General features: G+C 39.4%; 2 protein-coding genes across 5 annotated transcripts in view; both read right to left on the minus strand.

Moving 5' to 3' along the window:
* GFM1 (G elongation factor mitochondrial 1) overlaps nucleotides 1-7,288 on the minus strand; it is a 49,991-nt gene extending 42,703 nt beyond the window's left edge. Inside the window, exons 1-5 of the mRNA XM_043473898.1 lie at nucleotides 7,080-7,288; nucleotides 4,694-4,846; nucleotides 3,091-3,223; nucleotides 2,431-2,635; nucleotides 138-254 (exon numbers count right to left, since the gene is read on the minus strand). Of these exons, the coding sequence (XP_043329833.1) occupies nucleotides 138-254; nucleotides 2,431-2,635; nucleotides 3,091-3,223; nucleotides 4,694-4,846; nucleotides 7,080-7,169 (698 nt within the window). The 5' untranslated portion in view covers nucleotides 7,170-7,288. The remainder of the gene's footprint in view (nucleotides 1-137; nucleotides 255-2,430; nucleotides 2,636-3,090; nucleotides 3,224-4,693; nucleotides 4,847-7,079) is intronic.
* A 4,954-nt stretch (nucleotides 7,289-12,242) lies between these two features.
* MLF1 (myeloid leukemia factor 1) overlaps nucleotides 12,243-23,946 on the minus strand; it is a 29,460-nt gene continuing 17,756 nt past the window's right edge. For 2 of the 4 annotated variants that reach the window (XM_043473902.1, XM_043473901.1), the window contains 5 exons: nucleotides 19,245-19,328; nucleotides 18,030-18,158; nucleotides 15,805-15,964; nucleotides 14,070-14,208; nucleotides 12,243-12,544 (listed from right to left, as the gene is read on the minus strand). In XM_043473902.1, coding sequence (XP_043329837.1) covers nucleotides 12,439-12,544; nucleotides 14,070-14,208; nucleotides 15,805-15,964; nucleotides 18,030-18,158; nucleotides 19,245-19,328 — 618 coding nt within the window. In that variant the 3' untranslated portion in view covers nucleotides 12,243-12,438. Of the gene's footprint in view, nucleotides 12,545-13,255; nucleotides 13,317-14,069; nucleotides 14,209-15,804; nucleotides 15,965-18,029; nucleotides 18,159-19,244; nucleotides 19,329-23,946 lie in introns of all 4 variants that reach the window. The other 2 variants (XR_006270413.1, XM_043473903.1) reach the window with 2 other exon arrangements.

Here is a 23,946-nt window from a genome sequence, read left to right on the forward strand (position 1 = left end):
CATTAAAAGAAAATCATCTTAGATGACATTTTTTCAGTCTCATTTCAAAAAAGTTTATTTTAAAGCACTCATCCATTTCCTTCTCTTTGATACTTTTTTAAAATGTAAGATTTGAATAGTATATTTTTAACACTTACCCAAAGTCTCCATCAAAATAGATGGCTCGTTCCTCAATAAGGTCTATAATACCTTTAAAATCACTCTCTAAACCAATGGGCAATTGCACAAACGCTGCATTATGACTTAGTTTAGACCTGAAAAATAAAAACACATGTTTACCCCTTTTTCTCTTCACCAAATTTCTTTGAACTGACAAAGTAAATAAAAAAAGAAATCAATGGCAGATCTTTGGAACTGATTAGCAGGTCAGAGCCAAAGGTACAAAGCAGCTGGGAACAGATGGACAAATTCATTGTGCTCAGGAAGCACAACCCCATTTAGGCAACAAAAATAACTGTAAGATAAGTGCTTTTTCCATTAGATCCCCAGAATACCCTGAATCAGACACAGAAGGGAGAAGACAGGTCACTGGGTGGTTGGCCAGGAAATTAAAGGATGGTGGGATAATTGTGCCCACGTCTCCTTGGATCAGCTAATACAAGTGAAGCCAAGTACAGCTATCTGAAAAGGAAGTTCCTTACAGGGAAAATCCATACGGTGGTTATTAGACACTCATCGTCAGCCTGTACACCCAATCAGGCACAACCACAGAACGGAAATTGTACTCATTGGCAGGAATTCACATTCAAGTAGAAATATGCTCTAGCCACCACTGTTTAGTCTGTAACTTTGACCAGATAACTAAGAACTACCAAATATTTCACAAGGAAACGAACAGCTTGAAAGAGATGGGAGTTCAAGAAACAGTACCAACTTCCAAGGAAAGAGTTACCAGAGAAAACAAAATGTAAAGATCTAAGAAGTAATTACCTCTATTAATATGAAACTGAACTACGTAATTGCTGGGATTAAAAAGAACAAAAACCAGGCTAAATAATAGAAGGGAAGCAGATGAATACCAAAGAAGTGAGTTGGAAGACTAACCTCAAAAATTTTCTCATAACCCAGTGAAAAATCAGAAGGAAACAGAAAATATGAGAAAGTATGGTAGAAAAAGTAAGACAGAGAGGTCAGATTGAGAAGTTTCAAAATCTATTTAGTGGGAATTATAGGATGAGGTAACAGATAAAGGGGAGTGGAGCAAAGTAGTATCTGACTACCAAAATAGTCAAATAAATGCTGAAAGAGAATCTGCCTGGAATTCAGAAAAAGACTTGGTGGAAAGAGCCCATCTATTGCCAACCACAAGTAAAATATAATTAAAACAAAAAGTGAAAACATTTCATTTTACCAAGAAAGTGTTACAAACACCCAATAGAGAAAGGTTTCACGCGCATATTCTCACACACGTCACCTCCATCAGAGCACACAGCAATGCCTTCACTTAAAGTTCCCTGACGCTGCGTCTCTTGTCAGGAGACACATTAGTCTCTCCGCTGCCAGACTTTACTGCCTACATCCAAGAGCTCTGTCACAGGAGGCTTGAGTAGGAACTCTGGCTCTGTCTACAGATCTACAAAAGGTAAAGAGTGCCATCGACTCTTCTCAAAGGCTGTGTGAAATACATCATACTGTGAAAAATGTAAAATCATGTGAAGACCACTGGGTTATGTCTAGAAAGGAAGGACTGCTGCTTTCCCAACAAATACATTAACTGATGAAAACAAGAATATAGCATACTATTGACAATTTTAGGCATTACATTGAAATTCCTCAAATAAAGGTTAAAACGGAAGACAATCCTTTACACTTGTCTAAATAAACATGAAGTACTTTTAGAATCTATCCTAGATTATAACTTCTCTAATTATAACACTACAAATTACCAGATGAGTTCTGAATTCACCTTCAACTTATCTAAAAATTTAAGTCATATTTCTCTGATTATACAGAGAAAGTACTTGATAAAATCATATCACAAACTGAACTATGGACATCAGGGTTCCATTTACTAAAATAAGTAATTCACATGTGAATTTTAAAAAGGAAAAAAAATTAAGGATAAAGCTTAACGACACTGAATTAACTGTGTTTCTAGATGTAAGGTGGAGAAGGCAATGGCACCCCACTCAGTACTCTTGCCTGGAAAATCCCATGGACAGAGGAGCCTGATAGGCTATAGTCCATGGGGTCCCGAAGAGTCGGACAGGACTGAGCGACTTCCCTTTCACTTTTCACTTTCATCCAACGGAGAAGGAAATGGCAACCCACTCCAGTGTTCTTGCCTGGAGAATCCCAGGGACGGGGGAGCCTGGTGGGCTGCCGTCTACGGGGTCGCACAGAGTCGGACACGACTGAAGCGACTTAGCAGCAGCAGCAGCTAGATGTAAGGTCTGTTAGCTCGATCGTAACTGTTCTAAGGCGCAGTACCTCATTTGCTGCAGGGCCCTGGCTGGGTTGGAGCCCACCCGGTCGAGCTTGTTAATGAAAGTTAGGAAGGGGACACTGTAGCGCTTCATCTGCCGGTTAACGGTCATGGTCTGGCACTGCACCCCTCCGACCGCACAGAGAACCAGGACCGCGCCGTCCAGCACTCTCAGGGCTCTCTCAACTTCTATTGTGAAGTCCACGTGCCCTGCACGAGACAGAGAAGCGTGTGAGCGTCTTAAAAAGCAGTCTGAATCTTTACAACACGCACAAGTAAAAGGCTTTCTCTCTCTGGTCATCATGGCAGTCTTCCAGGTAGAATGTGGATTTTTTAAACCACCAATACCATTCACCAACCATAAGGTCCAGGGGCCCAGCAAAACCAAACTTCAAAAAGATACTAGGACATGGGCACCTCTGGAATTAGCAGCAACATGTAAAAGGCAAGAATCTTCCTAGTCACTATGTATTTGCACTCTTTTTCAAAGAAACCACTTAAGGATGAAGTATTCTAGGTCCCATTCAGATTTCTCTAATAGGGAATTCACAGTCACACTTTTGGAGTTTTACTTGATACTCAAAAATGAACTAGGTCACAGGGGAGGAAAGAAGTAAGTGTGCTGCTGCCCAAAAGGCTGCAATAAAACCAAGAACTCAACTCACCAGGAGTATCTATGATGTTGATATTGACATCTTTCCACATGGTGTAGGTGGCCGCTGACTGAATAGTGATTCCTCTTTGTCTCTCTAGTTCCATGGAATCCATGACAGCACCAACTCCATCTTTACCTTTCACCTAAACACAAGCACAGCAATTCAGATTTCTCTGTCCCTGCATTCCAAGAAGGACGACACCTTTACAGAAGGAACCAGAACACAGAGAAACCTAATTTTAGAGAAACCTAATTCTCAAGCCACATCTCAGGGAATATCAATTGAAAACTGATTACAGTATTTGGCCTCTATGAACAGCAACCCTTTTTTCACTGCTGTTGTCAGCAGCTGCTGCCACTGAGCGCTACCTGGTCTTAAAAGCCATCCTTGCTCCCTCTGCCGTGATTCTTCCTACCCGCCCTGGGTCGGGCTGGGAGCAGGCGTGCAGGGAGCAGGTATTTCCCTTCCCTGCTACTCGTGGACCTTGAGGGCTGGGTGGGAAGGATTCGGCTTCTAAAGTCTGTGATTTAACAAGATCGCCTTCATCCAAAGTAACACTTTTAAGTGGAAAGTTGAGTTAGTGGATATGTAATGCCTTCAGGAGAGTTCCAAGATTTTCCAAAATAATTTTTTCCTGATAACTGTAATTTTTAACTAGTAGGCTGATACTACACATCATCATTTTAAACCCTTTCCCCACTTAACATTATAAACATCTCTCCAAAACATTTCAAAGTATGCAAACAGTATTTTAATGGCTGCTTAGGGGTGTATCATATTGACCTAACATTCTTGTTTTTTTAATTGGAGGAAAACTGCTCTACAATGTTGCATTGGTTTGTCACAGATCAACATCACTCAGTCATAACTGTACATATACCCACTCCCTCTTAAGCCTCCCTCCACTTTCTCATCACACCCCTTTAGGTCACAGATCACGAGGCTGGGATCCGTGTGTGACACAGCTACTTCTCACCAGTTGTGTATTTTGCACACGGCAGAGCATATACGTCTGTGCTACTTTCTCCATTCACCCCATTCTCTTCTCCCCGACTGTGTCCACAAATCCTTTCTCTACGTCTGCGTTTCCACTCCTTCCCTGCAAATAGGTTCACCAAAACCATTTTTCTAGATTCCACATATATATGTTAATATACAATATTTGCTTTTCTCTTTCTGACTTACTTCACTGTATATAACAGACTCCATCTCACTAAAACATCCTTTTTTACGCCTGAGTAATATTCATGTATGTGTGTCTCTCTCTCTACTCACCTGTTGATGGACATCAAGGCTGCTTCCAAGTCCTAGCTGTTGTAAATAGCGCTGTGATGAACTCTAGGGTACATGTGTCTTTTTCAATTATGGTTTTCTCGGACTGACTTAACATTCTTAAAAAAACAGTCTGCCCAGGATACCCACAGTGATGATTTCTAGAGAAACTCCTCAGAGCAACATTTCAAGCCAACCTGGGCTACCCACTTTGTGACTCTGATTAAATTTCCAGGGTTACCATCCTTCTAATCTTTCAGGATTGTGAAGTTTATTAAATCCTTACCAAACAACCAAAACCAAGGTCAAACTAATCTGAAGTCAACCATGAACCCCATACCTCATGCATTTTTGCGATTCTGCCAGTGTAGTAAAGCACTCGTTCTGTTAATGTAGTTTTCCCAGAATCAATGTGAGCTGAGATCCCGATATTTCGTATCTTTTCATTAGGAATTATCCCTGAGGAACACCATCGGCAGATCTTCCAACTAGCCTGAAAAAATAAAGAGAGCTCAATTCAGGGCACTTTTTATGAAATAACAGTGGACAATTAGAAAGGGCTGAGTGGACATCTCTCCTCTAAGAAATCTCAATGAACACAAAACGGAGTAGGAGATAGGTTAAAAATGCAAAACAGTGAATGTCTCAACCATCAACTCCTGTAACCAAAGAAAAGACTGCAAGGGAGAACAAGACAGGCATACTCTTAAAAAAAAAACAGAAAAAATACATTCAAATTAATTAAATAAATATAAATGGACAGATATTTTTACTAAATGGTACAGGTTTGAAAACATACACTCGGGCTGATAAAATCAGAAAGGTAAGTTCCCAACAGCTGCTTTAATAGGAAATAGTTTTCACTCTAAATTTTACTTTGATTTTCCCCCGTTCCTTCTTACAGCTTCACAGCTAGCAAGGATTTTTGAGGATTTTTAAGCTGTATGCAGAGGTGCCAATATGTTCAAGGTAGTGTACAAAAGGTTGCCAATTCCTTCTACCCCAAAACAATAACTTTTAAACAACAACAACAACTTTATTTTACTCTAACTTTATTTTACTCCAGTGGTGACAGGGAATTCTGCATTTTATTCAATCAAGACACAATATAAATCTCTCCCTATAGGACTGCACATCCAAAATGCACTGCAGCCACTTTTAGACAAGGGGAAGTAGAAAATGTAAAACGGAGTCTGGGTGATCAGCACTTAGTTGATTAAAATCCAGGGATATCAGCGAGCAGAGCAAAGGTCTGCATGACAGGAAAGGATCAACTCCTACCTATCATGGGTGAGGAAGCAACAGTTAGAACTGGACATGGAACAACAGACTGGTTCCAAATAGGAAAAGGGGTACATCAAGGCTGTATATTGTCACCCTGCTTATTTAACTTATATGCAGAGTACATCATGAGAAACGCTGGGCTGGAGGAAGCACAAGCTGGAATCAAGATTGCTGGGAGAAATATCAATAACCTCAGATATGCAGATGACACCACCCTTATGCAGAAGAACTAAAGAGCCTCTTGATGAAAGTGAAAGAATAAAGTGGAAAAGTTGGCTTAAAGCTCAACATTCAGAAAACTAAGATCATGGCATCCAGTCCCATTACTTCATGGCAAATAGATGGGGAAACAGTTGAAACAGTGGCTGACTTTATTTTTGGGGGCTCCAAAATCACTGCAGATGGTGACTGCAGCCATGAAATTAAAAGACGCTTACTCCTTGGAACTAAAGTTATGACCAACCTAGACAGCATATTAAAAAGCAGAGACATTACTTTGCCAACAAAGGCCCGTCTAGTCAAGGCTATGGTTTTTCCAGTAATGTATGGATGTGAGAGTTGGACTACAAAGAAAGCTGAGCAGTGAAAAACTGATGCTTTTGAACTGTGGTGTTGGAGAAAGACCCTTGAGAGTCCCTTGGACTCCAAGGAGATCCAACCAGCCCATCCTAAAGGAGATCAGTCCTGGGTGTTCATTGGAAGGACTGATGTTGAAGCTGAAACTCCAATACTTAAGCCACCTCATGCGAAGAGCTGACTCATTTGAAAAGACCCTGATGATGGGAAAGATTGAGGGCAGAAGAAGGGGACGACAGAGAATGAGATGGTTGGATGGCATCACCGACTCAATGGACATGAGTTTGAGTAGGCTCCGGGAGTTGGTGATGGACAGGAAAGCCTGGCGTGCTGCAGTCCACGGAGTCGCAAAGAGTCGGACACGACTGAGCGACTGAACTGAACTGAATGCTCTGCGACCTCTCCCCGCGTCCCGCAAAAGGCAGACAGAACCAAAGAAAGGTACTGGGAAGGTCAGGCTACAAATCAAATAACACGGGTCAGTTAAAAGAGATAGCACTCGGCCCAACGACACTCTGTACTGAAAAGAGCACTGGATAATGTGCCAGAAGCCCTGGGTTCGAGCCCTGAACACACTAATTTTTCAGTTGTCTTGATCTTCACTCCAGTTACCTCTTTTTAAGGTATACTAAAAATACGAGGCTTAACCGGAGGCCGCCCAACCTCCCAGGGCACCGAGACGCTGCTCATGAATAACCAGCAGCTGTGCAGACACCCAGGGGGCTTTTCACACTGAGGTCCATTTGGAGTTGTCAGTTAAGGAGATGCCAGGGAGGGAGAGGTGTCGCTTCCCCCCTGGCTCCGGACGCACCCCAAGGTCCCGGGGACAGACCGTGGTGCGGTCTCGCCCCGCCGGACTCCACTACCTGCTTCCCCTGCCAGCCCAAGGCTGCGGGGACCCGCGGGAGCGGCCCGCGGCCCACAGCCGCGGCGGCGGCAGCTCCTAGCAACCTCATGGCGAACGTAGCACAGGCGAGAAGGTCCGGCGACTCCGGCTCTGTCCAGCAACCAGCACTGCTATTGGAAACGGTCAAAGTCACGCCGGCAATCAGCGCCGAAGAGCACTTCCGGGGCGAAGGGTACGAGAGAGGAGAGAAAAAAAGAGAGAGGGAGAAGCTTCCGGATCTCAGGGCAGAGCGGCATCCTCCGCTGCCCGGCTGCCCTCTACCGACTGGGAAGAGAAAGTGCAGCCGCTTTGCGTAGCTAATCAGGCTTTTAATGCACGCTGCCAGAAAGATACAGCCTTTATTTGCTTTGCCTGTAACAGCAAAGTGGAGAAATGTTTATATTTAACTTAAAAATGCAAAATCGTTATTAATGCGACTACAAAAATATGAAAAAATAGTCTACAGGATATGATCTGTAAAAAACTTGGGAAAATAAAAAAAAAATCTACAAGTGGTTTTTCTCGTTTCAAGACGTTCTATCGTTGTTCGATGTTAAACATGATATGTCTAGTCTATATAGAAGATAGCATCTTTGAGATTCCACTTCGATTTCTTGGAGACATTGGAGCTAATGATCTTCCCCTCAAAACCTTCTTCTGCAGTCTTCGTCTCAACGGAAACTCCTTTCCTCGAGTTGCCGGGACCAAAAATGTGACTTTGAACCCCTCTTTGACTTTCCTGCTCTAGTCAGTCGGCATGTGCTATGGGCCCTGCGTTAAAAAATGGATCCCGAATCTGCACCTTCTCCCCACCTCTCAAAGCACCGCTGTCTGGACGGAATTGCTGTCAGCCCATCTGACCTTAGAGCTTCTGCCCCGCAGCTGCTCGGCCTTAGCCCCTTCAGAGCCACTAAAAGGGATCCTTAAAACCCGAGGGTCTCCTTTTCTGCTGAAAACACCCAGCCAGTGAGCACTGTTACTGTCGTCTCTACTTTAGCGTCGGCTTGAAATTTTTTATAACTAAAATTTTAATCTGAAAGCTTTTCATTACCTTAAAAATTTAAATAACTAAAATTTTTTTTTAAATTAACCTTCAGAATAAGCACCTCCAAAGCCTTGCTTGAGCAGCCAGGCCAGCGTAGCCCTGCTTCACTTGCTCTTTCTCCTCCCCGCCTCCTGGCTGACCCTCACATAACCAGAGCCGGTGCTCTGCTCCTGATACAGGCAAAGCTCTTTCCCTTTCTCCTCTGTTCACATATCCTCTCTCAATCAGGTGTTCCCTGACCAGCTCTTCTAAAACAGCAAGCTCTTCCCTACGTTTGTGCACTGCTTCATTTTCCTTCAGAGCTCTTCTTAGATACATCCAGACACACCTTACACAGTCTATTGTCTGACTCTCCCAATGAGAACTGCTCCAAAAGGACAGTGATTTGGTTTTGTTAATTGCTGTACTCCTTGCTGTGCTCAATAAATACTTGTTAAATGAGTAAGAGCAAATATATAGAAATCAGAGTAAATTACAAGAGGCAAGAAAAACCATAGATTCGATGATGAATTTTGGACTTATTTTTTTATATCAACCATGTGTTAATTTGTAGTAAAGGACTGACTTTGATGAATAAATCCATTAATGTTGAATATACTTTTAAGCAAACTTTATTTGTGGGCTTTCAAAAATTGAGTCTTCATAAACCTTTGTATTTGTTTAAAATATACAAATTAAATAATAGTTATGTAAATGGCAATAAAATTAAGGTTTTAATTTTAAGATATAATTTAAGTAAAAAAGTGTGTTACTTTTGAAATTGCTTTTTGAAATTACCATTTTAACAAACTAAATTTCCTAGAGTAAAAATTCATACTCTTCCTGTGTGTATATTTATATTCATATTTTTCTGTAATTATTACACCAAGTATGTTCTTAATTTTTTTTGTTAATCACCACTTTTAACCAAAGTAATAAACTTTTGTTTGCTCCACAGAAAGAACTGGAAGACAAAAAACCAAAAACCGTCCAACTAGGTTTCTGAGTACACTTTATAAATTATTTCTGTTAAGTTTTAAAATGGCAAAACATACATTATATTAAAGTAGATGCACATTCTGCTAATTCATACTCATTTTATAATAAATAAGAATAAAGATCAATGAAGGTCCTGATTCACTGCAGTGAAGGGAAGGTCTAGTCAAACCTCAGTAGAATCTCTAAAATATCCTAGCCTGACTGGCCGAATACCACAGTCTTAGTCCATTTAGTCTGCTATAGCAAAAGCACTAGACTGGGTGACTTGTAAACAACTGAAATTTATTTCACACAGTTCTGCAGGGTGGGCAGCCTGAGATTGAGGCTCCGGGAGATTCAGTGGCAGTGTCTGGGATGTCCTGGTTCATAGGCAGCCAACTCCTCACTGTGTGCACACGAGGTATGAAGATCAGGCGAGCCGTCTAGGGTCTCTTTTGTTGTTTAGTTGCTCAGTCGTGTCTGACCCTTCGCAAGCCCATGGACTGTAGCCCACCAGTCTCCTCTGTCCACTGGATTTTCCCAAGTAAAAATACAGGAGTGGGAAATACTCCAGGAAAATACATTTCCTCCTCCAGGGGATCTTCTCAACCCAAGGATCAAACCCGTATCTCATGCGTTGGTAGGCAGATTCTTCACCGCCAAACCACCAGGGAGACCCAGGGTCTCTTTTTTGTTGTTGTTCAGTTGCTAAGTTGTGTCCCACTCTTTGCGATCCCATGGACTGCAGCATGCCAGTCGGTCCTCCACTATCTCCCAGAGTTTGATCAAATTCAAGCCCACTGAGTCGGTCTCTTTTACAAAGGCTTTAATTATGTTCTTGAGGGCTCCACCCTCATAACCTTACAAAGGGCCCACATCCAAATACCATCACGTGGCCATGAGCAAGTCATCATTTGACACCAATGTGCTTCTGCCTCTGCCCTGTGATAGTAATAGATAATGAAATCATAAAAGTAAGTAATGGAAACGTATCCCTGGGACTGAGTTACCAGGAAAATCGCTAAAGTAGCAAGGAACCTAACTACTCAACTTGGCCTTACTGTCAAGGCCACATTCACCAAATAGTTAATATCCTTATATTCCCCAAAGACACAGACTTCCAGGAAGATCAGTGGTTGTCCATAAAAAAAAATAATATGTGAACTACAATTTATGGCGAGCCTTCTTTTTTATACTAGTTGACTTCAGAATGGGCTTACCTTACGGTTCAACTGGTAAAGAATCCGCCTGCAATGCGGGAGACCTGGGCTCAGTCCCTGGGTTGGGAAGATCCCCTGGAGAAGGGAAAGGCTACCCACTGGCCTGGAGAATTCCATGGACTGTATAGTCCATGATGTTGCAAAGAGTTGGACACGACTGAGTGATTTTCACTGACTTCAGAATTAGGATAAAAATAAATTCCAGAAAAAGTCAATTTCAGTAGTGTGTGAATGTAAAGAATTGACATTTAATCTCTGGATGTCACATATTTTATAAATAGCCCCCTAGGAAGCACTGTAGCAGAAGAGGAAATACATATTTAATTCAATTTTAACATGATTGTCACAGTGAACAAATTGGGGTGAAAAAAGCATTTATGAATTCTGTTATATGATGCATGGAAGTTATACTCTTGTAAGTACAATATTTATTCAAGTGTGTTTCATATTTGAATACAATGATTTGAGTTAGCAATCAGTGTAATAATTTAGAAGAATAACTACAGTGTCTACTGGACTTTGGTTTATCCAGTGAATTTACACAAACATATTATTTAAAACCTATGCTTTATGATAAGTTCCCAATGTGTAATAGTATGTTATTAGTATACTCATTATTCATAAGAGGAAAATTTTAACATCTTTAACTGATACATGCTCAATTACTTTCCATTCTAAAAATGAGATGACACATATGCATTTTATTTTAGTGACTAAAGGCATGAAACACAACTAGTAATATTAACAGGATATGATATAGAAAATTAGGAGTATAAGCCCAATTACACAATTCTAATTCCAAAGTTTAAAAAGGAAGATATTAGGATTATAGAGTTAGTTGACTTTGTTCTTTTTTCTCCCTTTGAAACAACAAAAACTTAAAAAGTTAAGATTTTATATTCTCATAAGCTTTATGCTTAAATTTATATAAACAGATCAATGCTCTAATTCTAGAACAAAAAATTAAAGAGCTGAATTTTTAAATAGTATAATTAAAAAGGGAACAGTTGAATTATTAAGTACCTTGCTCAAACACACACATCACCTGTCTAAGAAATTTTGAGACAATCAATCATTAAGGTTTGCAGAATACCAAATGCATTTTTCTAAATGTCACAAAGAGACTGAGCAGAGTTTCTCCAAGGACAATCCAACTTTAGAATCTTAACTATGGAGATAAATTAAGCTGTCTGTGAGAAAGGAGAACAGAAATATGCTACCTTAAGATGTAAAGAGAAAGGTCAATGGAAAGTCTGATGAGTGTTAAAAATGTAATACAGAACAAAAAATAATACACTGTATAAAGAAATGATAAGCATGAGACAAGTGCTCAGGGCTGGTGCACTGGGAAGCCCCAGAGGGATGGGATGGGGAGGGAGGCGGGAGGGGGGATCGGGTTGGGGAACACATGTAAATCCATGGCTGATTCATGTCAAAGTATGGCAAAAACCACTACAATATTGTAAAGTAATTAGTCTCCAACTAATAAAAATAAATGGAAAAAAAAGAAAAATAAAGAAATGATAAGGAGAAAATTCAGGTATATTAGCAATTTAAAATCTCTTCAAAAATGAACTATTTGCTTATTCTTTATGTCCTTTATCAAAATAATAACTAATTTTCTATAAAGGAGTACTAGTATAGTTTTTGCTTTATTTTAAAAAATTCTTTAAGCTGGCTGGCTACATAAACACATTATAAAATTTGACCTAAATAATTTTAGCCTTTATTAACATCACTCTATTATAGTGTTGCTAAAAAAACTTGGACTATTTTTGAGCAGTTTACTAATTTTATATGCTAGAACAGTTGTACGTTCAATCTTGAGTATACAGGGGAAAACATAACCAATATAAAAATAATTATGAAAGCAAAATCAATACGTGTTATGTTTTAAAGAGTGTTATAGAATGTTTAACAGCTTGCACTGTTGAAGATTCAAGTTTTATTCCTAAAGTAGGGACAATATAAAGCGAGCACTTTCAAGAACATTCAGAAGAAAGTTGCTAAGAACAGTACTGATTTAATAACAAAAGATTGGTCTTACATATATCACCCAGCACCATTACTTTCTCTGTCAAAACAACCAAAACTAAAGAAATCAAATGCAATGCTATTTATTTTTTGTTGATTTTCACAGGTGATCCTTTGATGTTGAGTTTGTCCACAAAAACATTTGATCTTCTTCCATGTTCAATGGCTGGACTTTGATGATGTTTCTCCCTAGGAAATATACATATGAACATTAATATCATTTTTAAGTGGTCATTAAAACATCAACACAAACTTGATAAAGGCCACTGTAATTTAAGGTGAGTTTTATCTCAAGAGTTCCATAATAGCTTTGAAAAACATAATGGCAGACAATTTCACTCAACATTTAAGAGAGCAACAGCTGCTTCTCTGAGACAGATTTAACTGTTTACCTTTGAACCATGCTATCCAACATTGTAGCCACTAGCCACATCATTTACATTTAAATCAATTAAAATAACCTGGAATTTCAAAATTCAGTTCCTTGGCAGTATCAGTGACATTTCAAGTGTGATTCAACAGCCACATGCAGATAGTGGCTACCATACAGATGTATAACACTTTCATCACTGCAAAAACTCATTTCAGAAAGTTCAGCTGGACACTGCTGGTTTACAGAAAATGCCACTGACAGAGTTATAGATTTCTAAACCATCTCTAAGGAGCATGCTTTTCTCTAGCTGGGAGCTGAATCTCACAGTCAAACTTAGGTTTGATTATAGCACTGTTAGGTTTTTATCAATGAACTTTTCAAAGTGAGACAATTATGGTTTACAATTAATAGGGGAGCAAGTTTTCTATGGAGAACATTAGGGCTCAAAATTCCTAGACAAGTATTTTAAAATAAAAGATGCTAGCACACAACGTTCTGCACAAGGCTTCCGTTTCCTCGGTACCCACTTGTTGCTCGCTGGTTCTGGGCAGCCTTCCACCTTCTGCAGCGATCCTCCACTCTTATAGCCTAGAACAGATTTCTGTTTTGAGGCCTGGGGAGGCCTCTCTCTCTCTCTCTCTCTCAAGTCTAATGTCAACAGGAATTAGGTAGTGTTTTCAATTTTCCCCCAGAGAACCAAATTAAATTGTAACTCTAGAATACACACTAAATGTGTCCAAGTCTCATCTTTAAAGTTGGTTTTAGCAATTTGTACTTCACATCTATTCCAAAAGGTAATTCCAAATGAGGCTAAAGTTTTTGCAAAATATCTTCCAAAATATCTAATACAGATATTGTAACATACTATTTAATACATAAGTATCTAAAAACATGTTTGCCATTAAATGCTCAATTTTGACTTGTTAGGGAAGTTTTGTTCAGCCTTTTAGCTCTCCCCTTACCATATCCCTAAATGCCAGTATCTTTACCTAGTACAAAATGTACAGCTTCTACTCTCTCCAGATGAGACTCTGTTGCATAAGAATAACTGCATTATAGTATATCACTTTTCCTCAGGAGGATTTTAGTCCCACTGTCTAAAGCATAATTTGCTAGTGAGTTACTAGTCATACAATCCTAAAATATTATTGGGTTTCAGGTACAAATTTTAATTTGTGTTGGAATACTCAGATGTAATTTAAAGTTATTACATCTTTCACAAAACATTGATACAAACCACCTGGACATCAATCAAAACTTCCTGATAACAGAGGTAAAATTACATAACTTTCCTTCTAATTTGTCTTTAAAAAACGCAATTTAATTAGAAATAACTTTTACCTTCTTTCAAGTTCTCGGGATCCTGAATTCTCATGACCAACACTTCGCATCCTAGAGTTATCTAGATTGCGCCATTGTCCCCTTGGCTGGTACTTCAGAATCTCATTTTGCCACTCATCATCAAAAGCATGAGCATCACCTACGTTAAATATCAAAATAAAAGGGTAAGTACTAAGGTATCAACTGTCAGTAACTGCTTTGCTCCTCACACGTTCCCTGGTGTTTCCAATGGCCTAACCTTAGAGATAGGAAACTGCTTCAAATATAAAGGTCTTTGACTCAAGAGAGATATTTCCTTTTGTATTTGTTCCTCTCCTATTTCTGCTGGTAATTTGGTTACTGATGAGCTGTTTTTTCACACAGCTGCCTGGATATCACGTTATTCTATCCCTGGACCCCATGACCCAGAGACACGGACTTACAGTCTTTCTTTCTTCCTGGGTCATCTCACAGAGGTCCCATTTTCCGCTGTACTTGGAGGACACTCCGCCTGGGGCTAGCACTTTCTATTACTCTCACAATTTCACTAGGTAATCTGGCCTCACAAGTTTCTGTTTCAGTTTCCCAAGATAGGTTAGTCATCTGCCAATTTATGTTGCTATGAAGTAGGTAATCTAAATTCTATAATAACGATAAGTAAATGACAATACTTGTTCTTTCAGACTGCCTGTACCACAATGTTACTTTGCCAAAATTTTCTTCAATATGTTAATTATTGTGAAGTATTCTGTATATATTTAAATATGACCAAATTGCAAAGGTTAAAATTAAAGAAAGGTGAAGACGTTGTGGCTTTCATCTCATTGCATAAGAATAATTTTTTCCAATTCCAACCTTAAGAGAATTTCTTTTTCTAAAATGAAACAATAATTAAAACTCTTTACTATGATAAAACATTTTTATTCAAAATATTTTCTAAAAACAGGAAATGAATATAACTTAAAAACTATAATGAGAAGAGTCAGGACACTAGAAAGAATTGAATGCATTAAAGAATGAGTAGAAAAGATAGGAAATAGAAAAGATGAGCTTGATCCATATATATTATCTAACAATATCAGATATCTAAATCTTAGCTATACAAAGGCCTGAGTGCCCAACAATACAGAATAGTTTAAGTAAATTATGGCCAATTTATGGTAAAAGTCTTAGGTAACCATTTAGAATGTTTTTGAAAAAGTAACATCATAGGTGGCTGTTCAAAATTATAGTTGGGAATTAAAATAAGCACAATATAAACTATATAGATGGTAAACTACTAATTTTTAAAAAGAAAAGTATGTGTTTATATGTTTATATATACATTAAACTATTAGGAATATATATACTAAAACATTAATACTAGTGTTTTGGGTTGGAATTATGGGTGATTTTATTTTCTTTCTTTGTACTTTTTCATGCTTTTCAAATATACTTCTTTGATAACCACAAGTATATAAAAACTAATTTTTACTAATGACAGCTTTACTAAAAAACAAAAGATTCCATTTTCCAAGTATAAAACAAAAAATAAATGGTACTCAACATTAAAAAATCACTATGAAAAAACAGATCTACAATGAAACTACAATTTTATTACTATGTTGATAACGTATTGCCTACATATACAATTCATAAACTGCCTTAAAGAACATCATATAAAATGTTTCTATTAAAAAAATTCTCACCAAGTCCTACTGGCACAGCTGCTATTTTAACTTTGAGAGGAAGAATGCCACTTTTTCTGATAACTTACATTCATTCATATTGATGAACTCTTGATTGACCTCTTCATCTCCAGTCTTGTTGTTCTTTGACTTTTTAATGACATGAGCTCGGTCATGGAGGTGATGACCAACAGCCATTTTTTCTAGTCCACTCTCAGAGTCTCTTAATGCTTTCCTGGTTTCCTTTACCTGTAAAAATGAAGAAAATAAAAATTAGTTTTTATTTATATAAACATAGAATATAAACTCCTCAGAACCTACTTACCTATGCAGGTAAGAACATAAATCTACTTCTCTAAAAATAACGGATACTTAGTTCCACTACCAACTGGTAGTAAAATTATGGTAATAATTCTCTGATGTTTCCTGACCTGCTTAAAATTAAAATGTCTAGGACACACAGAACCAGTATAATTATTTAAAAAAAAAAGAATACATGTAAGGGCAATTAATTATTCAGCAGTCATGAAATGACTTAAATATTGTTTTCATTTAAGTCATCCATTAGACAGGCAACCCCTAATTTTCTTTACTATAAGTACTAACGAATAAATGGAGAAGTGGCAACTCTCAAACCAAAATCTGTAGGAGTCAACTATTTCAATCCCTACATGATAGTAAGTTGGTAATTTCTAGGTAAGGATGAAGACACACACCTCCTCCAATCCAATAATAGTATTCCTAGCCCTTTTTGCACAAGGAGACAGCTATGAAGATCAATAAGTGAAAAATTATAAACACCTACGTTTTATTAAAACGTTTCTGGAAAAAAAAAACACCTACCTATCTATCATTAGAAAAGGAGATTTTAAAACTGTGGTATATTCATATTTTGGACATTATATAGAAGATAAAATCAAGAAACCAGAGCTACACATATTAACTTGAACAAATCTCAGAAGCAATTACTGAGCAAAGTCTAGTTGCAGAGCAAAGTCACATATGCTAGGAAACCATTTATACAAAGTTTAGAAACCTGTAAAATGATTCACTATATTGTATATGGAGCATACATAAGTAATGAAATCATAAAAGCATGCATAAAAATGGTAAGTTCCAGGCACAGGCATACCTCAGAGATAGTGCAGGATCCATTCTGGACCTCTGCAATGATGGAAATAGTGCAATAAAACATGTCACACGAATTTCTGGTTTTCCAGGGCATATAAAAGTAATGTTTATCCTATTCTGTTGTTACTAAGTTTGCAGTGGCATTATGTCTAAGAAGGCAATGTACACACCATAATATAAAAACACTTTATTGCTAAAAATCGCTAATTATCACCTGACAGCACAGGATTACCACAAACCTTCAGTTTGCAAAAAATGCAACTTATCTGTGAAGTGCAGTAAAGTGAAGACCAGTAAAATGAGGTATGCCTGTATAAGAAAACGGTTCTCTTTGGGGAGGGAGAAAGGGAAAAAGGACCAAAGAGGGAGGAGCATATTGGAAATTTTAACTGCATTTTTGCTTAAAAAGAAAACAGAAGACAACTTAAATAGAGAAAAGCATTATGAGTTCACTAAACTGGATTAAAGAAATATGGGGTATTTATATTATTCTCTATGTCCTGTCTGTACACTTGAAATATTTTATGAGTTAAAAAATTCATTTACTTTGAATATAAACTAACTGTAGACATTTATTTCATGAAATAAAGACTTTAGTGTCTACTTCCCTTGTCAACATGTAAAGGTAATAAACATCAATAGACACTGAAGATAAGAAAGGCACCTGGGGGCACATATGGAGGTAGGTGGGGGAGCAAGTGAGGGAAAGTGAAAGTGAAAGTCGCTCAGTCGTGTCCGACTCTTTGCGACCCCCTGGACTATATAGTCCATAGAATTCTCCAGGCCAGAATACTGGAGCGGGTAGCCTTTATATTACGGTGAGTACACTGCTTTTTCAGACATAATGCTATTGCAAACTTAACAACAGAACAGAATAAATGTTACTTTTATATGCACTGGAAAACCAGAAATTCATGTGACCCATTTTATTGCACTGTTCCTTCACTGCAGAGGTCCAGAATGGATCCCACTACCAGTGGAGGAGACAAAGAGTGCCTTAAAATAAACTACTACAAACAAAATAAATAATAAACAACTACAGTCAACTTTATTGCTTTTTCACACTTTGCGTTTTCTTCCTCCTCTCTTTTCTGCACCAGCACCAAGTCAAATTCTAATAGTTAAAGTTTGATACAGGTGATCTATCGTCCGTAACTTTATAAAGTTCCAAGAAAGTACTTACTCCCCCTGGAGCCCGACGGGTTTGTGTTGAGGCCTGGAAAACCTTTGGCGGTTCATCTCCTACTTTGGAATAAGTCATCACGGAGGAAGAACTAAATGAATGTCCATTTGGATCCATTGAAAGGTGACCCTGGAGATAAATATAGATTGTATATCCAGTGAGTTCAGTCAAATATGAAGAACTAATGTCAGAAGATTCAAATAAGCAACAACACTAGCTGTAAGTTCTAGTAAAGATAGTGTATATGATCAGTATGATGTATCCAAATGGTACCCTCACGAAGGCCCTAACCTCCTTCCATTTTAGGTACCAATTCACACTCCTCTCGTAAGGAATAATGAATAACAAGTGATTCACTTAGAATTCCTCAAATCTTTGAGGTCAAAGACTTCAAGGCTTACGTTTATAGACGTTATGTCCTCAAGCATGTGATACTTTTATAGTCAGTGGTTAACTTTTGTGAGCAATTTTGCCAATGTTGAGCCATTTAACCATATGCCAAGAAGTTTTATACCTTCTGTGGGTACCAATGCTACACTTCTAATGTCCAAGATTTGGACATTATGAGATGATCCATAGATTTCAAACTGGATGACCAAATTAATACGGTTGGTCTTCATATTGAATCAAGTTATTATTTTGATTATGATTAATGTCATGAGTGGAAAAGTAAGATTAGTACTAGTTTATAAGTATTCAGACTATATGACTCTAATCCAGTTTCTAAATATCATTCTTAAAATTTCTATTTTGAATTATTTTTAAACACTAAAACTTAATAACTTAGATGCTATAATTTTTTAAGTAGACAAGTTATACATAATTAAAAAAATCTAAATTCATATAAAATGTTCATTTACAATAGTGACCTTCACCAGAATAAATATTTTTGAGGTTGAATTTTTTATTTTGGAAATTTAAGTAATGCTATTTATCAAACTTGTAGATTATGAGATCATTTTGATAAGTTGTGATCAGGATTTTTAAAATATGAAATAAAATAGAAAATATCAATAGACTCTGTAAACAGCATGATCCTTTTCTCATGAAACTTTCATTTCAGGTGTACAGTATAATACAGTACACAAGTAGGGTCATGATGTAAGATATATTTTTTAGTTTCTGGGGACCATGGTTAGAAAATGGTTGAAAGCCACTATAACACAGGGTGCCAATAATGGAAAACAACATTCTCATCCATCTTTTAGTACTTACAAAGTTTCTTTGTAATTCCTGCATACTGTTTCGCATATTTAACATCATTCGGTCCATTGCCTGAAAAGGGTTGACATCTGTATGCTACAGGACATTAGGAAGTATGTTATTAACTATAAATACAACATGAAAGAAGCAAATCCACCTTCCCAAAACAGCTGAATTTCTTTTTTTCCTTGACTTTTGCTGTGGGATCTCATGCAGTGATCAACCAAGCAAAGATAACGTAAGGACTACACAATGGAAGTGATTTGTTAAAGAAATATTAGAAGCATACACACAATCCTAGGCAGCCAGCATATGAACGGTTAGGAAGCTGTAACACTATAAACACATGCAGACATACATGTGTATATACCCACATGAATATCCATGCAAGAACAGATAAATATACACATACACATCATTCAACTTGCTCAAAACATAATTTGGTTGTTATTTAAATACTGAGTGGTATATTCTGGGCTGGCACAGCTTTAGCAAAGACTACTCTTCAAATTTTTCCTTCTTACCTCTGTATATCCCACCAGGCAAATAAATAAAACCTGAGTGTAAGATAACAGTGTCATCTCCAGCAGGACCACGTGGCTGACAGAAGCTGACTCTGGAGAAGCCAGCCCTCCTTTCCATCAGCGTTAGCGTCAGTTGCTCAGTCGTGTCCAACTCTGCAACCCCATGGACTGTAACCCACCAGGCTCCTCCATCCATGGGATTTCCCAGGCAAAAGTACTGGAGTGGGTTGCCCTTTCCTTTTCCAGGGGATCCTCCCATCCCGGGGATCACACCCGGGTCTTCCGCATTGCAGGCAGACTCTTTATAGTCTGAGCCACCAGGGAAGCCTTTCCGTCAGAGTTGGCGCCAAGTGATGGAGGTTGATTTCATTCCACTAGCAGATCTCGGAATTGCTGCCTATCACTGATTGCTCGATAGGGCATACCCTTGAAGCGTGAGGTGTGCTCCTCTCCAAGAACAGTTAAAATTCCTCTGGAACAGTGGTTTCTTAGCCAAGAGTGGTTTGTACCCCAGGGGGACATTTTTCAATAATTACACTCATTTTTGTTTCTCACAGCTGAGGAGGGTGTATGCCTGGCATCCAGTGACAGGGGCAGGGATTCTGTTAGACATCCTACAAAGCACAAGAATGTAGGACAGCTCCCCACAACAAGTTATCCGGCCCATCATGAAAGTAGCACCATCGAGGCAGAGAAACACTGCTCTAGAAAAATCTCCTATTGGTTTTAGGTTTTATCACTGGAACGATCACCAGGAATCAAAAAGTTAAGCACACATTCTCGTGTGTGAGCCAAAGCATCGTCTGCTGTTAGAAGGAGCTTCTGGTTCCAGGACTCCCCGCTCAAGCAGGAAGAGTCTTTGACTCCTACATGTAAGGCGTTGTTAAGCAGTGCGGGTATTTCTGCCCTTCTGGAGGCTCTTTTGCCTTGTACCCTTCCGGGACTCAGTAAAGAACTATCAAAGGTCCATTTACGTCTCTGCCTTCTATTGGGTTTTTAATGCTAATGGCAACCCACTCTAGTAGTCTTGCCTGGAGAATTCCATGGACTGAGGCTACAGTCCATGGGGGTGCAAAGAGCTGGACACAACTGAGTGACTAACACACTCACACACAACAGGAAATAGAAAAACCAAGTTCCTCTCCAGAGTCCGCACTGACCATTGTGGGCCTCCCCCATGGTTCAGGGACAAAGACTCCGTCTGCAATGCCGGAGACCCAGGTTCAACCCCTGGCTCAGGAAGACCCCCTGGAGAAGGGAATGCAACCCACTCCAGGGCTCTCCTGGAGGGTCCCGTGGACAGAGGAGCCTGGTGGGCTACAGTCCGCGGTACTGCAAAGAGCTGGACGCACCCGAGGGACTGTCACATCACTTCACGTCTAACCACAGTACAGAACAACAAAGACACATTTAGGAAACATGATACATCTTTCCCTGATAACTCAGCTGACAAAGAATCCGCCTGCAATGCAGGAGACCCCGGTCCCATCCTGGGTTGGGAAGACCCGCTGGAGAAGAGATAGGCTACCCACTCCCATATTCTTGGGCTTCCCTGGTGGCTCAGTTTGCAAAGAATCCACCTGCAATGCAGGAGACCCTGGTTTGATCCCTGGGTTGGGAAGATCCCCTGGAGAAGGGAAAGGCTACCCACTCCACTGTCCTGGCCTGGAGAATTCCATGAGCTGTATAGTCCATGGGGTCACAAGGAGTCGGACACGACTGAGCAACTTTCACACTCAGGATGCAAAGGACAGCAACAGAATTAATCTGCATTTCAGAGATTCAACACAATTCCGGAAATATTGTGAACTGTTTGTTTCAGCGTTACATTGAGAATCAACGCTGTTTAAGAGATAATTCAAGAGAGACTAAAAAGCTAGCCTAAGAAAAGTGAGGGGAAAAAAATCACTTGTTTTGGGTATATTTTGTCTCTTCTCAATTCACTGTCAGCCATTAAAAGATGTGTCTGTACTTGCTATGGGGGTGGCCCAACACCTTGACAAAAGGGGGTTACAAATTAGAGCTGAGATTCCAGTGGGCTTCGGAAGCCTTCAGGAACTGTGTACAGCGGCTCTTCTCTCTGCCTGGAATGTTCTCTCCTGACTCAGTATAGTTAGTTTCTTCTCATCATTCAAGCATCACGTCCTTAGAAGGGTTCCTGTCTAATCTCTGCTCCACCTGAACCTGTCCCTGGATCATTTGCCCATTTCGTCTCCTTCAAAGCACTTAGACTATCCGAATTATTTTGTTCTTTATGGTCTGTCCTTCTAATCTGTGCAGATAACCTCTGTGAAGGCAGGGCTATCGTCTCTGTCTTACTCATCACCACATTCCCAGTACTTTAGAAACAACTCCTGGTGCATATGAATAGTAAAGTCGCTCAGTCGTGTCCGACTCTTTGCGACCCCATGGACTGTAGCCTACCACGCTCCTCTGTCCATGGGATTTTCCAGGCAAGAGTACTGGAGGGGGCTGCCATTTCCTTCTCCAGAGGATCTTCCCGACCCAGGGATTGAATCTGGGTCTCCCGCATTGTAGGCAGACGCCTTACTGTCTGAGCCACCAGGGAAGCCCCCTGGTGCATAGGAGGGCTCAATAAATATTTGCTGAATGAATGAACTAACTATCTGTAGCTCAGTTCAAGCTCATATATCCAACTGCTTACTAGATAAATCAACCTGAATAGCCCACAGATGCCTCAACTGCAAAACACCCAGAACTGAAATGATCGTCTGAACACGCCTGCCCTCGTCCTGGCACTGCCTCAATGCTCTGTTCCTAAGCTCAGTGGCATTTTCATCTACCTAATTCCTCAGGCCAGAAAAATAAGCATAAAACTTTTCTTCCCCTTCTCTACTGATCCAACAACCCAATGAATCGCCAAGTGCTATCCACTTGGTTATTTAACTCTCTCAAAAGAGGTTATTTCTCTTTATCACCATAGCTATTACTTGAGTAGAAGCTATCTATCACTCATACTTCTCAGAACACTTTGTCAGCCTCCTAGCCTCTCTGCCTCCACTCTGGCCCCTTCTAATATCTCTCTTCCCTGCAGAGACAATGCTTTTTCAAAAATAAGAATCTGATTCTCCTACTATTTTGACAAAAATTCATCAGTTGCTTCTCCTGCTCTTTTGTTAAAGTCCACAGTCCTTATCAGGGCCAAAAGAAGTCCCCCCTGGTACCCTCATCATCCTTCTCTATACCTGTTCTCCAACTCACACCCTAGGGCCAAATACCCAAATATCTTTGGGCTCCCTAGCCTCCTTTACACATGCTGTTTCCTCTGTGTTGCTCTCTCTTCTCCCTTGCCAGCTTTTCCTGGCTAATTCCTATTAATCCTTCAGGCTCAAGAAGTCTCTAACTGATCTCCACTCCACCAACCCAAAGGTCTGGGCTACAGGCTTTTTTCTTTTCTTTAATAAAGAATAGAGTTATTCAGTTTACAGTTAGGAGATACACAGTTTGTGTGTTCATGAGTAAAAATAAAGTTGTTGTTTTTTTTTTAATACTGATTCTTTGGGATTGGCAATGGCACCCCACTCCAGCACTCCTGCCTGGAGAATCCCATGGACGGAGGAGCCCGGTAGGCCGCAGTCCACGGGGTCGTGAAGAGTCAGACATGACTGAACGACTTCACTTTCACTTTTCACTTCTATGCATTGGAGAAGGAAATGGCAACCCACTCCAGCGCTCCTGCCTGGAGAATCCCAGGGATGGGGTCGCACAGAGTCGGACACGACTGAAGTGACTTAGCAGCAGCAGCAGTATAAGATCATATTATCAGCAAGCAAAGACAATTTTGTTTCTTCCTTTCTGTTTTAGATGTACAGGCTTTTTTCTATCTGTGTGCCCAAAGCACACTGAACTTCCTGGATTACTCGACTGGTAACTCTGTGCTACAGCTGTTTTTTTCCCTTCATCGCTTGCCCCACTAAAAACACTGATCAGGAAGAACAAATGTTATAATGCAAATTTTAAGGTAAGAAACGGCTAAAGTCTAGCACAAGAGAATTCAAAAAACTTTTTCATAAAAAAAAAAAAAAACTTTTTCATGAGCGTATAGATACATGCATAGAAAGTGCTCCAAGATGATGATGCTATTCTCTGCTACTCCCCAGACTGCATTTAAGTCTATTAGAAATTAGCAGCAGAGAACCAGAGGACCAAAGACTCAGACAAAAACAGGG

The sequence above is a fragment of the Cervus canadensis genome, chromosome 7 (assembly GCF_019320065.1).
Source record: "Cervus canadensis isolate Bull #8, Minnesota chromosome 7, ASM1932006v1, whole genome shotgun sequence".
NCBI lineage: Eukaryota > Metazoa > Chordata > Mammalia > Artiodactyla > Cervidae > Cervus > Cervus canadensis.